The 14,759-nt window shown below is 38.2% G+C and overlaps 1 protein-coding gene across 5 annotated transcripts in view; it reads right to left on the reverse strand.

The window, feature by feature from the left end:
- Window positions 1-14,759, reverse strand: part of kmt2a (lysine (K)-specific methyltransferase 2A) — a 148,321-nt gene that overhangs the window by 58,870 nt on the left and 74,692 nt on the right. For 3 of the 5 annotated variants that reach the window (XM_060847052.1, XM_060847049.1, XM_060847053.1), the window contains exons 10-17: window positions 14,245-14,358; window positions 13,354-13,506; window positions 11,726-11,818; window positions 10,028-10,148; window positions 7,124-7,237; window positions 5,420-5,604; window positions 1,552-1,722; window positions 1,240-1,350 (exon numbers count right to left, since the gene is read on the reverse strand). In XM_060847052.1, coding sequence (XP_060703035.1) covers window positions 1,240-1,350; window positions 1,552-1,722; window positions 5,420-5,604; window positions 7,124-7,237; window positions 10,028-10,148; window positions 11,726-11,818; window positions 13,354-13,506; window positions 14,245-14,358 — 1,062 coding nt within the window. Of the gene's footprint in view, window positions 1-1,239; window positions 1,351-1,551; window positions 1,723-5,419; window positions 5,605-7,123; window positions 7,238-10,027; window positions 10,149-11,725; window positions 11,822-13,353; window positions 13,507-14,244; window positions 14,359-14,759 lie in introns of all 5 variants that reach the window. The other 2 variants (XM_060847051.1, XM_060847050.1) reach the window with 2 other exon arrangements.

Genomic DNA, 14,759 nt, shown 5'->3' on the forward strand with positions numbered 1-14,759 from the left:
TGTGGCACAGACAATATCAGACAGGGGAGCTCACAGGTTCAGTACATTGCCTGGGCTGACAGACACCAATTGTTAAAGTTCACTTGAGAATGTAACTTTTTTTAAAAAAAGTTTTGTGATTTACATATGAAAGAACTGAAACCAAAGTGGTCAAAATAGCCTGCTCCCAGAAACCAAATAAAAACATTAGATCAGAAACAAAACATTTCAAAGCTTAAAAAGAAAATGTTGAAGGACAATTAGATCTAAACAATTTGGAAGAAAAACTGAACTGTTGGAGCCAAGAAAGTTAAGATCAAGATGAATTATCCAACTGCTTAGCAACAGAAAGAATGATTTAGTTGCTGTAATTTGTCTCCGACAGTTGTAACTGATTGCCAAGAATCAGGATTTTCACAGAATACTTGCATCTTACAATTTTAATATGCCAACATTAACCTACTCTTGAGATCAAGACAGGAGATAGTGCAAACTGCAGATAAAGCTTAAAATCACACAACACCACGTTATAGTTCAACACAGGTTTAATTAGAAGCACTAGCTTTCAGAGAGCTCCTCCTTCATCAGGTGGTTGTGGAGTGTAAGATTGTAAGACACAGAATTTATAGCAAAAGATTACAGTGTAATGGAGCTTAAATTATACTTTGAAAAAGACCTGGATTGTTTAAGTCTCTCATCTGTAAGAATGACCACTTTGGTTTCAGTTCTTTCATATGTAAATCACAAAACCTTTTTTTAAAAAAGTTACATTCTCAAGTGAACTTTAACAATTGGTGTCTGTCAGCCCAGGTAATGTACTGAACCTGTGAGCTCCCCTGTCTGATACTGTCTGTGCCACAATGTTTAGACTGATTCTAATCTAAAGAAATGAATTTACAGAATCTTACATGGATTTATGCAGTTTTTGAGTGAAGTAAAATGTAACTCTACAAATAAAAATTCACCCCACATACTTAAATGTGTATGTGTGCATGTGTGCACTCTCTCACCGTCTCATTTGTACAAACAATCCGGGTCTTTTTCAATATATAATTTCAGTTACATCACACTGTAAACATTTGCTATAAATTCTGTGTCTTACAATCTTTCACTCCACAACCACCTGATGAAACAGCAGTGCTCCAAAAGCTATTGCTTCCAATTAAACCTGTTAAACTATAACCTGGTGTTGTGTGATTTTTAAACTTTGTATATTACAGTCCAACACTGGCATCTCCAAATGCAGATAAAACAACTTACTCGTATAAAGAATGCCTTGACCATGCTATTGGCCTTTTTGTTTTCAGGTTGCCCTCCATCGCAATTCATTGCTGTTTGGATGATCTTCACAATGTCATCGCTGAACTCCAGCTGAACACACAACAGTGGATAATCAGCATTTGCCAACAGATAGAATACTTTAGTTACATACAGAGAGGAGAATGACTCCTGTGGTAGGGATTTCACGATGCTGCACTTTCAGGATGCCCAAGTTTTTTTCCTTGTGGGCTACAGGTTAACCAAAACACTTTTCTCACAAATCTATGTGGACTAAATAAAAGGCAACCTTACCACTGAATGATATCTCTCCTGTTCCATCTTCCTCTTTACCCCTTCTAAATCAAGAGGTTGTTCATCTTGTTGGTTTACTTCTATAAGAACTGGAGGATCAGGACCTTCTGGCGAGCTGCGAACTGAGACAGCTTCCTCAGTCTCTGGATCTAAATCAGGTGGCTTGGCTGCCTGGTAAAGAGAAAGGAGGATTCAGCTGCAGCACTTCTCACACCTCCTACTGGTCTCAACTAAATTTACAACCATTTCAAATCTAGCTAATCAATTCAGGTGATATAAGAAGTCATTCACATTAACAAGTGAACCCCTGACCCAAGAAATAAGCTCCAAGTTGTATTTCATACTCCAAATCAAATGCCAGTAAATTCTAACAAAAACAGTTGTGTGGAATTAAATCACAGATCAGTCATAATCTCACTGAATGCAGAGAGAGAAAAAAAATCAAGGAACTACATTATCAATCCTGTTTCAAGTTGTAACTTGGACTTTTGCTCTCTAGTTACTCATTGCAGACAGTACATTTAGCATGCAACTTCTGCAATCTCTACACCATCACAGCCACCAACTCTACCAGTAATATCTGAAACAAATGGATTGGAGTCAAAATAATTTTGCAGACAGAAAGCTAAACATTAAATGGTAACAAGAACAAACCTGGCAATCATGCCTCTCAGGACAGCAAATGACATTGATATTCTGCCAGTGCTCAAAATCCACTGGCATGACAAGTGAATCCACCCAAAAACTCCTAGATTGTCCAGGATAATCTACCCACAGAGGTGACAGGTCAGAGAAATGTTGGCCCATAAACAGAATGGAAGTAAGTAGTGGAACTTACTGAACACTATCAACTGTTAAATTTAAATCTGAGACTGAGATCAGAGATGCAATAAATAGGGCTGTAACTGTCTGGTTAATATATTTCAGCCTTGTGCATATGCAATGGAAATGAATTAGCTGTGACCTACCCAGTTGCAGTAGGTGCCTTGGGAGTGGTCATTTTCACATATAAAAATATGCATCAGTTGCTTTGACAAAACTCACCAACTTTTGTCTGTTCTCTTGTACTAATTAAATATTGTGATGTCTAGGAACCCCTTGTGTGCTGTGCTTTGGGTTTAGATTAGATTCCCTACAGTGTGGAAACAGGCCCTTTGGCCCAACAAGTCCACACCGACCCTCCAAAGAGCAACCCACCCAGACCCATTCCTCTACATTTACCCCTTCAACTAACACTACAGGCAATTTAGCATGACCAATTCACCTGACCTGTACATCTTTAGTATATTGATGGTTATTGAGGATTTGGACGAGTTGATAGAATTCTGCTAATTGCCCACATGCCCTGTATGTCAAAGTTTGTGAGAAGATTTGTAGCTCGGGTGCTCGTTGTTGTGGTTCTGTTCACCGAGCTGGGAATTTGTGTTGCAGACATTTCGTCCCCTGTCTCGGTGACATCCTCAGTGCTTGGGAGCCTCCTGTGAAGCGCTTCTGTGATGTTTCCTCCGGCATTTGTAGTGGTTTGAATCTGCCGCTTCCGGTTGTCAGTTCCAGCTGTCACTGCAGTGTTCGGTATATTAGGTCCAGGTCGATGTGCTTATTGACTGAATCTGTGGATGAGTGCCATGCCTCTAGGAATTCTCTGGCTGTTCTCTGTTTGGCTTGCCCTATAATAGTAGTGTTGTCCCAGTCGAATTCATGTTGCTTGTCATCTGCGTGTGTGGCTACTAAGGATAGCTGGTCATGTCATTTCGTGGCTAGTTGGTGTTCATGGACGCGGATCGTTAGCTGTCTTCCTGTTTGTCCTATGTAGTGTTTTGTGCAGTCCTTGCATGGGATTTTGTACACTACATTGGTGGCACAACACGACTGGAACAACACTACTATTACAGGACAAGCCAAACAGAGAACAGCCAGGGAATTCCTAGAGGCATGGCACTCATCCACATATTCAATCAATAAGCACATCGACCTGGACCCAATATACCGACCACTGCAACGGACAGCTGGAACTGACAACCGGAAGCGGCAGATACAAATCACTATAAATGCCGGAGGAAAAATCACAGAAGCGCTTCACAGGAGGCTCCCAAGCACTGAGGATGTCACCTAGACAGGGGACAAAACATCTGCAACACAAATTCCCAGCTCGGCGAACAGAACCACAACAGCCCTATATATCAATACAAATACAGGAGATATTGTTGCAACATGATGGCATTATTCATAATTGAGTAAATCAAAATTTTCTGCACAAAAACTTTTGACCCCTAAAAATAATTTTTGACTTCTGTTGTCATTGATACACAAAGCATGATCTCATGAACAGCAATGAGATAAATGACCAGTTAATCAAGAAATGATTACTGGTCAGGACCTCCCACTTAGTCTTAGTCATATATTTCCACTCAAATTTTTACATCAAATTGAACAGGCAGATAAGGCTTCAATTTAACCTTTTGTATAAAACACCATCTCGATCATTCTGTTATTGTGTTTCACAGAGAGAATTTCATGACAAATAAGTTCAACTCTGATGGAAAGTGTGCCTGTCATACTCATTAAAAATTATTTTCAGAGTTTGGAGTTACTTTAATGAAGGTTCTTCCTCCTCCTCCTCCTCACTCTCCAAAACAAAACCAAAGGTCAGTTCAGACAGTCCTTCTGGACCTTACCCAATATGTGCCAGAGCAGGGAAACCCCCTGGAGTATTAATGGAAAATTAGTTATGCTCAAGCAGTTTACAACAGGGGCAGTAAACATTGAAAGTTATTAATTTGTCCTTCTTTCAAGACAATTGAAGATTAATTTTAAGTTTAGAAAGAAACCCAGAGACTGAAACTCTTTAGGGCAGTTCAGAGGAGACATGACTGGGGTACACTCACTCTCAGAGGAAGAAGTCTTGTTTTAAAGCAGTTAAGGAAATGAGTTACCTCAGTAGAAAGGTTTGTGCAATTTCCAAATCAGGGTTGTTTGGTTAAAAATCTGCAAGTTCTTAGAGTTTTGTGCATATTCATGTCAGAAGACACCATTGCTCACTGGACAGAAACAAGTTAAATTTAAAGTTTTGATAAAAGCGGTGTGATTTCTTTAGATGTGAATCACTGTAAAATGGTGTTCGAGTGGGATAACTTTAGTACAAAGTCACAGACAGAAAGAGAGGGCAAGTTTAATCTCTCAAAGGATTGAAAGTCTTTCGCAACTCCTTGCAATGGAGGTAAAGTCCTTGTATATTGAATGTTTATTTTAGATTGTATTGGGGAACAGGCTAAAAATTCATCCTGCTGGTTGTTTTACGATTTTCCCAACTGTAAGTGGATTTGTTCCTTCCTTTTAGTTTTTGTCTTTTGTGTAATGAACTTTGTTGCAAAAGAAACTCTGTAGTCTCATTCAGCAAAAAATAACAATATTAAACAAAATAGAAAAAAAAATGGCAGGTCAGAAATCTGACTTGTCCAGTAATACCATTAGCTGTTTTCATAATGCATTAGCTAAAGGCATTATCAAGCAACATTTGAAAACATTTTTGCATTCACTCTACAACAGCCTAGTTTATTCAATGTTCCACTTGAGCTCAATTATCAAACAGAGTACAAGTTATGTAATACTTAACGGGAGAACTATATGGGCTCAATATAATCAAAAGTAAAGCATTTTGATATATAAGCAAAGGGGATTCTTCACCCACCAAGTATTCTGGAGAATTTAGTCAAGATGGTAAGCAATTCAGCCAAATAAAACCAGTTTTAAAATTACAAATTAATGTCCAACAAATAGGAGCCAATGCATGAAAACTTGCATTCCCAATGTAAAATATGCTCTTCGTAATGCTTTATTGGACAACGTTGATGAAGCAGTTCAGGCTCACCTGCCTGTAGCGTAACAAGTGGCTTGTAGTCCTAGAGTTTAGTAGTGCAGTCAGAACTTGCTTTAAAGAGATTTGCAGTTCCTTTACCAAAGCCAGCCGCCACTCTGCAGGATGCTGCTCTGTACAATTTATACATGTGTATGCCACACTTTCAGGAAGATTTGACAAGATCTCATACATCTCATCTGTAAGAAGATACAAAGACAAAACATAACACAGCTGGATAGCTGATATTTTCTGTGCCTGATGCAACAGCCTCTTCAAACCTTTCAAGGCAATGAACTCAATGCCTCTAAATATTTTAGTGATATACACATGAACGTAGCAGCTGGACAGAACAGATGCAAGTTACTGAAGCAGTTAGACAATGTGACAAAATAGAGCTAATCTCCCTGGTGGCTGAATGGAGCAGAATTGTGGCGGCAGAGTCCTTGAGTATATTTACAGCTGAGACAGATAGATCCTTGATCAGTAGTAAAATAAACCTACACCTTTTCCCCTTTCTTATGGTCTTCTGGGCTAATTGAAATAATAATGCTGTAGAACAAAATGGGACGAATATGATGGGGCATGGGGCACAAACAATGCAAGTTGGATGAACACAGCAACTGCTCAAAACTGGGCAGTAACCTCAATAAATTGGTTCCTCTACACGTAGCAACCAATTTCTGAGGCAATAAACTATGAGCGGTCAACTCAAATGAAATACCTAAATTATTTGAATTTCTCCACTCACAATCAAAGATGAGCGAGCTCATTTGGATAAGCAAGCATGTGCTAGCCTTAAAAATTAATGGCAGAGAGAAAGGTCAAATTGACTAATACGTAGAATCTGCTTGCCCAATCCCAACCCTTCCCAAAAAACAAACTAGTAACATTTATGAAACTGCCCCCTTCTAATTATCATGGTAGCTTCACTTGCTAAACTCGGATTAAAATTTGAAACACAACATTTACTTTATTGAGAGAGAAAACCCATTAAATATTTGCAGAAAAAAATTTATATTGGAACTGGAGGTGGTCCTTCAACTCAGGTCCGGTCCAGCATTCATTAATATCATAGCCAATACGCTCTGAATTTTTATCTGACTGCTTTGGTTCCATAACATTAACTCAACAGAAATAAAGAAGCTGGCCAAAAGAAAGTACAGCATGTTGGACAGAACAAGTTAGACCTAAGAAGTATTTAAAAAGGCAACTATCAATACTCAGGAACAGGTTCATGCAATTACACGCCTTCTGATTTAAAAACAAACTAATTTATTTTGAAAGTGTAATTTTTATAATATATAGCAGCAAGAAACTGTTAGGAAAATTAATGCAAAAATCAAAAAACAAGCAAAAAAACCCAAAACCCTCAGAAGAAGACAGGAGCAGTTTGGGGCACAGATGAGAAGGCAAGTAATATAGCATTTTTTGTTCCTAAGATTGGTTAGTGCTGTAATAAATATAATAGAAATTTCATCAGAAGGGACAGAATTTATAATGTTTGGGGATACAGCTAAACAGGAACTCAAGAAGTTAAATGTTATTTAACAGATTATATGCATTAACAAATTATGCATTTATACTTTAAATAGTTAAAAGGAAAGTCTATGTAAACAAATCCTGAATTCAGTGAAACATACCAGCCAGCCAGACATCACATCCCCTTAATGGCATCATGTGTTTTAAATACAAAACACACCCTGCATTTTAAAATACCTGACAAGCTTTCACACTTTGCATGAACCCATCGATCACATTTGCCACACTGCATCATCTTGCTCTCATAATCATCGTCATCGTAGCACTTGTCACACAGTGGGCAGAAGTTTCCTAAAAATAAACAACAATTTATATCAACACAGCTGGTGTCCTTTCACAGCTTTCCTGATAATCCTCAGCACTGTTGACATAAGTTTTGTATATAATTTCACTCGAATGAACTGGCTCTATACTTCCCGATCTACTTAGCTGCATGCAATATCTTAACAGAGGTTTATCAGCCAAATGATTACAGGATCAGGCCAGGGCCACTGACAGACTTAGGATAAAAATAAGTAAATGTGGATTTTTATGCCAACATGGAAAGGAAGCACAGGACCAAAATCCCTAACGAAGTTCTAAACAATTAAACCAGGACTTGACTTATTTAGTTACCACAAGCATGTGGAACCAAGAATAATGCCACACAGGTTTTCTCTGTGAACAGGTCAGACTTGTGTATTCTACTCTACCCATGTAGATTTTCTTATGTAATGCTTGCGACAATTTACCGCCTGATGAGCTCCAAAGAATAGTGGCATTATAAATAAAGAACAATTTAATCAGGACACAGGAAAATAACACAAAATTATGTAAATTTTAGAAAAGTCAACAAGGGCCTTCTCTAATAACACAAATGGTTTAGGCAGTGACTGGCTGCTTTATGTTACTAATTGAATGATCTCTCAACTCTTAATCTCTACAGTTACCTCAGACTAACAGCCAATCATAGTGGCACCAGAAACTTTCTCAAAACACCTAGCTTTAGTGAAGCCTGTTGTTTGCTATCCATTCCATCCCAATTCTCCTAATCAAAGCAAGGGAAAGTAGGGTCAGACCTACCCATGATTCCTCTGCTATATATTAGCCTGTCGAATCTCACATATGGGCAAGGACAGAAGAATGACCAACACCTTCTAAACTAGACCAGAGAAAGCAATCTACAACTGCAAGGAAGGCAAAAAGGGAAGTTACACACTACAAAAAATATCCCTAGCCCTTCTACTTCCTGTGGAACTCTATTCCAGACTGCATCAGCTGAATATTTTTTCTGGTGGGTAGAAATGCAAATGCTGACATCTGGTCACGTGATGAGACATGCAATTCTGGATAAAATCTGGCATCCAATGGAAAGTCACAAAACCATGAGTTGAAGGAAAACTTCCAATACATGTCCTAATATACCAGTTGCCACTTATAGACATTTATCAACTTAAACTTATTTTAATGAGGTACTTCCTGTCCACCATACTTCTCCTATGACTTTTTCTGTGCGATGCAAAAAATATGTTAAAAACAAAACAGGTAATATACATGATGTTAATTTATTTCTTGTGATCAATTAGATGCAAGTAGTGTTCATTATGTTTTTATAAAGAGAAACAGATTGGAACTGTGGTTTGAGTTTAGGTGGTGCATGTGTGTAATGTATATTTCTGAGAAATAATGTTTCAAGCCTAAAGTTGACTCCCATTGTATCTTTCATAATTGTGACAAAACTTAAGTTTCTGGAATGCAACTTAAAGATTCCCCAACAGTGGAAGACACAAATCTGTCCTGTTCACACAGAAAACCTTAAGTTTTCTCAGGGCAGTGACTTGAAAGAAATTTAGGGATTTACATATTTATCAATCAAAACCTGTGTCACCATTCTAAGTAATTAAAGACTTAACAGCCATCTAACAGGTTTGTCTAATATATCACATCAGTTGTATGACACTTTGATCTTTTACTTATAAATTCTGTGTCCTAGATATCCTGCCCCATTAGCTAACTTACAAAGGAGCAGCTCTCCAAAAGCATGTACTTTCAAATAAAGCTGTTGGACTGTAACCTGGTGTTGTGTGATTTTTAACTTTGTGCACAAAATGTTAGGGTGAAGGTGCAGCAATCCATTAAAAGGAGGAAAATGGAATTTTGGCTCCCACGGCTTGATTGGAGTGGGATGGAACATTAAAGTAGTGAAGTCTTGTTCCAACTGTAAAGGTTGTTGGTGACACTGCACCTGGAGTAAAGTGTTCAATTTTGGTCTTCATACTGAAGAAAAGATATACAGGCATTGGTGGTAACTCACAAGACAGTCGCTAGACGGAGTAACATATCAAGAATGGCTAACCAAGCAAAGTGTTTATTCAGCAGCGTTTCGAAGAATGAGTGGTGATCTTATTTAAACATACAAAATTCTGAGGGGGCTTGACAGTGTAGATTTTGAGAAGATATTTCCACTAGTGAGGGAATTTCAAATTAGGGGATATAGTTAATGAATAAGGGGACACTCATTTAACACTAAAATGTGAAACAATTTCATCTCTCAGACAGTACTGAATATCTGGAAACCTCTACGCAAGAGTTGTGGAGGCTAGATCACTGAAACTATTTAAAGAGGAGTAGATAGATTTTTTAAATATCATGGAGTTGCAGGCTGTGAAAGAACAGGCGAAGCATGAGGTAAAATTAGCCATCATCTTATTGAATGGCACAGCAGCCTTGAAGATTGAATGGCCTACTCCTGCTCCTATTTCTTTTGCTCTCCTCTCAACTTGTCCACCAACCACATTTTAAAAAGGCCATTTTTCAAATCCGACTGAAAAATAAACTGTGACCTCAGCCAGCTTTTAGCTCATAGCATTTATGGCATTAAAGGGATAATATAATTTTTTATCTAAATGAAGCAATGTTGTATATTACAGTGTGATATCCCTCTCATCATGAAATAGGACCTATTTGTGAGTAACTATGTATTAACTATATATTAAACTCCAATTCACAGTTTAAGACAGTATCTGAGCCACTTAATGGCTATCTTGGAATCAGCCCCAGGTAGCTCTATGTACTATGAACAAAACAAATGTATGCACTTACCTTTATCAAACAGCTTTGCACATTCGTGACATAAAGAAAAATCATGTGACCACTGTGCATCCCAGCCTTTCCCTGGAGTTGTGGCTCCACAACTCTTACATCGGACACACTTTGTACAGATCTACAGCAGAGGAGACCTTTATTAGAAATGCCCAGTAGGTATTCTTCAGACCCCTTTTATTTCTTATCCTGGAATTAAATGTACAGTCCAAAGTATACCCTTTCACTGCACAGCATTTATTAACAATTCCTATGGGCTTGGAGATCCACAATCTATCCACAGGCATCACAATTGTCTCTACTATTATCTACAACTGGGAAAACCTCGCACCTTCTTTCTGGTGAACGATCTGGCCTTCCTTTCATCTTTAACAGACTCAACACTCATATGTTGCCATGCAGCATTATCTGACCCCTTCAATTTACTATAAGTTAAAGACCATTTCAAAATATAACGATCTTACAAAATCTCAACCATAACAAAATACACCTAGAAACTTAAATTTATGCTACATAAATGAAAGAGGCTATCCATCTCTCATCTTATGTCCAATCCGACAGCATATCAATGAGGGCCACATTCAGTGAGCTACGGATAGATGTTAACTTGAATTTCCAATTGATTCACTTAACTAATGTGAAAAACGGATCCTTCAGACCTAACACTCAATTTTTACCAATATTTAAACGGGCTACACATAAAATATAAAGTTGTTTGCTTCTTTACTAAAGTAAGACATGCAAATATACTTGGAACTTTAATTGGTTCACCCTCTTTGACCTTATTACATCAGTGAAAATTAAAACATGCCACTTTTCCAAGTCTCCAAAGCAAATCTGAGATCTCAACTATGGAACACTGGTAGAGTGCATTTTATTCAGAAGTACAGCGTATGAAATAATGTGTGCTGCACTTTGCTGTCTGTCATTTCCAGATTTAGTCCTGTCCATGTAAAAGGAGGGAAAAAAATCTAGCCACAACTTGTCATATAGATACAGCAGCAACAGCATGACAGATCTTCTACAGCATGGGAAAAGTAAAGGTAAGACTTTCTCCAGTGACTGGGAAACAGAACTTTAAGAAGATTAAGACAGAAGGGCCTTAATTTGGTTCGTGAAGGAACCGTCAATTAAACACTATTCTAATGTATTCAATTGAAAAGTACAAGAAAATCCCCATTAAGAGTATTATTCTTGCAAAATATATTCTGTAACAAAGAATCCCAGGGATTGCTGCGTTCAAGAAGGCAGCTCATTTCCATCTTTGAGGGCAATTTGTTGGTTTAGCCAGGAACCGCCTCATTCCATGAACAAATAGAAAAACTACACAAGTATAAAAGCAAAATACTGTGGATACCAGAAGTCTAAAGAAAGTGAAAATACTGGAATGATGAGCTTACTTCTCGTATCATAAAAACAAAATATTAATTAATTCTCTCTCCACAGTTGCTGCCAGACCCACTAAACATTTTATCTTTTGTACAAATACATTTGCATATTAATGTTAGTTACATGTATTGACTCACAAGTCTTGAACTAAGTCACTTTATTCAATCCATATATTTGTTTTTTCCATTACCAATTTCCTATTGCCAAGAAGAATATTAATGCTTTTAAAATGGGTAAGGAGGCAAGAAAGAGAGTTGATGGAATTTAAGCCATGAGGTAAAATGAGTCACATGAGAAAACAAAACTTACCCATACTTTCTTTTTCTTAGTTGGCTTTGTTGGGTAGTTTGGTCCCAGGCACTCTGGATGATAGCTGTTTCGACACTTGCCACACTCTAGAAGCTGCTGTGTAAAAATAAATGTTTTAAGAGATTGCATTTTACTTATGATAATCAGTCTTCAAGAGAAGGTTTTTTTTAGGATCAGTTCCCTTCTTTAGAGAAATTCTCCTAAATACTGGGCGGCACGGTGGCACAGTGGTTAGCACTGCTGCCTCACAGCGCCAGGGACCTGGGTTCAATTCCCGCCTCAGGTGACTGACTGTGTGGAGTTTGCACGTTCTCCACGTGTCTGCGTGGGTTTCCTCCGGGTGCTCCGGTTTCCTCCCACAGTCCAAAGATGTGCGGGTCAGGTGAATTGGCCATGCTAAATTGCCCGTAGTGTTAGGTAAGGGGTACATGTAGGGGTATGGGTGGGTTGCGCGTCGGTGTGGACTTGTTGGGCCGAAGGGCCTGTTTCCACACTGTAAGTAATCTAATCTAATCTAATACTGCTCCAATTTCAATCTGATTCTCACCTATTGGATCACATATAAAAAAAATGTTTATGTTACACAAGGTCCATCAATCTAAAAAGAACTAATACAAGCTAAAATTTCAAGTCTGCCTTAATCAAAATTGACAAGGGGCAAATGGACTGAGCATTTAGATGACTGAGCAAAAAGGTGTGAAAAGCAGATAATCATGAATAATTCATTTTACATAAAAACCATCTAATCCTATGGTGTTAAGTGCACTAATGGAGTAAACAAGGGAGCATTAGGCTAGAACGTGCTCCATTCTATCACATGCTATTTTGCCTCACGAGATCCTGATTTTAAACGAGCCTTCATGAAGAGGCAGAAAGCAGAACAGAAACCAAGAGGACTGAAAAATCCTGGAATTGACACCTCTAAGCCTCACATCTTGGCAGCTGCTCAGAGGCAGCAAATGCAGAATGGGCAGGTAATCAATTTGTCAGAGACACTGAGATGATGATTATGGGCAGAAGGACTTAAAACAATGGATAGCTTATAAAAGAGAATTTGTGTGCTTTATAAAATGGTAACATTTATTTTGAAATAAATAATTTATGTTGAAAACCTAGTTTTTTTATGACTGTCAAATGATCAGCAATAAACACAACAAAGTTGAGGTTCAAAAAGAAAAGAAAATGTGTCTTTATTAAGAAGTAGAAACGACTATCAGGAGCAGACAGCAGTGATTAACAGTTCTCCTAGGTGTTCAGAAATGTTAAACTCCAGAGGGAGTTAATCAGCTTTGCAAATGCATGACTCCTGTTACAGAACACTCCGGGGCATGAATAAGAAGGTCTGAGTCAGGATTTGAAGTTTGTTCCTGCCCAAGCTATTTTAAAAAATAAGAATTCGGTTAAAAGTCACCCTCAAACCACTTAATTCTTGTAATCACTGACATAGACATGGAGGATGAACCAGTTAGAAATGTGAATCTTGTTAGCAATATACTGCTTGGTTATATTGAACTGTAGTCAAATTTACTTATTCTGTACTAAAATTAGAACAAGTCAGAATATCACTCATTCAGCACTATCAGGGGCAAATCCAAAATGCCCACCTAAAACAATTATGCACAGCTTACCATTACCTTTGAGGATTTATTCTGTCGGCAACAAACATGACAGAATTTGCAGCGCCGACAACACCAGTTCTCCCACTGCTCCTCTAGGGGTCGCTCATTTTCCTCCAGGCAGAAGAGGTGGAAAGGCTCACAGCACACCTGACAGTAAACAAACTGCAAACAAAACACAAAGGAAAATAAATCAGCAAACTCTACACTCCTGAAGTGATAATGATTGTTCCCCTGAGTCTGTCAGATTTGTAACAATGTCACAATCCCTAATGTACATACAGCCAAATTTGTTTGCGTATACAAACTCTTCTTCATTTCTTCCCACCCCTCAAGGCTGTTCATTTCCACAATGGAAATATGTTGTGACTTTTCCATTCGCAGCAGGGAAGACCCTATAAATTTGACACTGAAAACCACCAAGCCTTGCGATTAGTCAGCATCCAAGCAATATTAACTTGTCCATCACAATTCAGAAAATGTGAACACTGCCTGGTGCCTATGGAATATCAAATGTCCTTCCAGACAGAAACATCACCTGGTTATATGCAGAACATTACAACACAGAGTTGATCATTTCACTGCAAAAAACTCAGTAGAACATGCACTGTACTACCACACTTTACTGATGCCTCTTCACCACATTTATGTTGCTTATGTTGCCAGTAAATGTTAAGACCAAGTTCCACTCTATCAGACACACAGCCGCTGGCTGACTCAAATTCAGATGGAGTTTAAACTAACTTACTGAGTAAGGGGTGATCAGAAGATTTTAATTAGAAGGGTAATGGTGTGGTGTGCTGCTCTTAAACAGAGTTATTTTTACCAATGCATTAAGTAACCTTCTTTACTAAATGGAAGTCAAACTTCAGCAAGACTGAGATCATGAGATGGAAACCATACCTCGACATGTCCACTGCTGGCACAGAGGAAGCAAACCACCCTGGGAGTGATGGGTAAAGAAGTCAGGATACTAAGTCCACCCATCTCCCACACATTTTCCACATCACAGTCCTCCTGCCAAAGTCAGCAGAACAATATTAGAAGACATATAAACAGCAAAAAAAAACAGTTTACTCAATAGTTAAGTAATTTCATCTGAAGCCTACATGCGTTAATTTTCACATTTGCCGACTTCAGTCGTTCCTCCTTCTACAAAATGCACGTAAGTTTTCCGAATCCATTCTTTAACAGTATATTCACTAGAAATATCACATTATAATGAATAGCCTTTTGTAAAAAATATTGTTTTGCTGTGCAGCAGCTAGGATCACACAGTGATTCAACAGGATGTTGCCTGGAATGGAGCATTTCAGCTATGAAGAGAGGCTGGATAAGTTGGTTTTTGTGCAGCAAAGAAGGTCAAGTGAGGACCTGATAGAGGTGTATAAGATTATGAATAGCATGGGCAGGGTTAA

Source organism: Hemiscyllium ocellatum, chromosome 29 (assembly GCF_020745735.1).
Source record: "Hemiscyllium ocellatum isolate sHemOce1 chromosome 29, sHemOce1.pat.X.cur, whole genome shotgun sequence".
NCBI classification, from domain to species: domain Eukaryota; kingdom Metazoa; phylum Chordata; class Chondrichthyes; order Orectolobiformes; family Hemiscylliidae; genus Hemiscyllium; species Hemiscyllium ocellatum.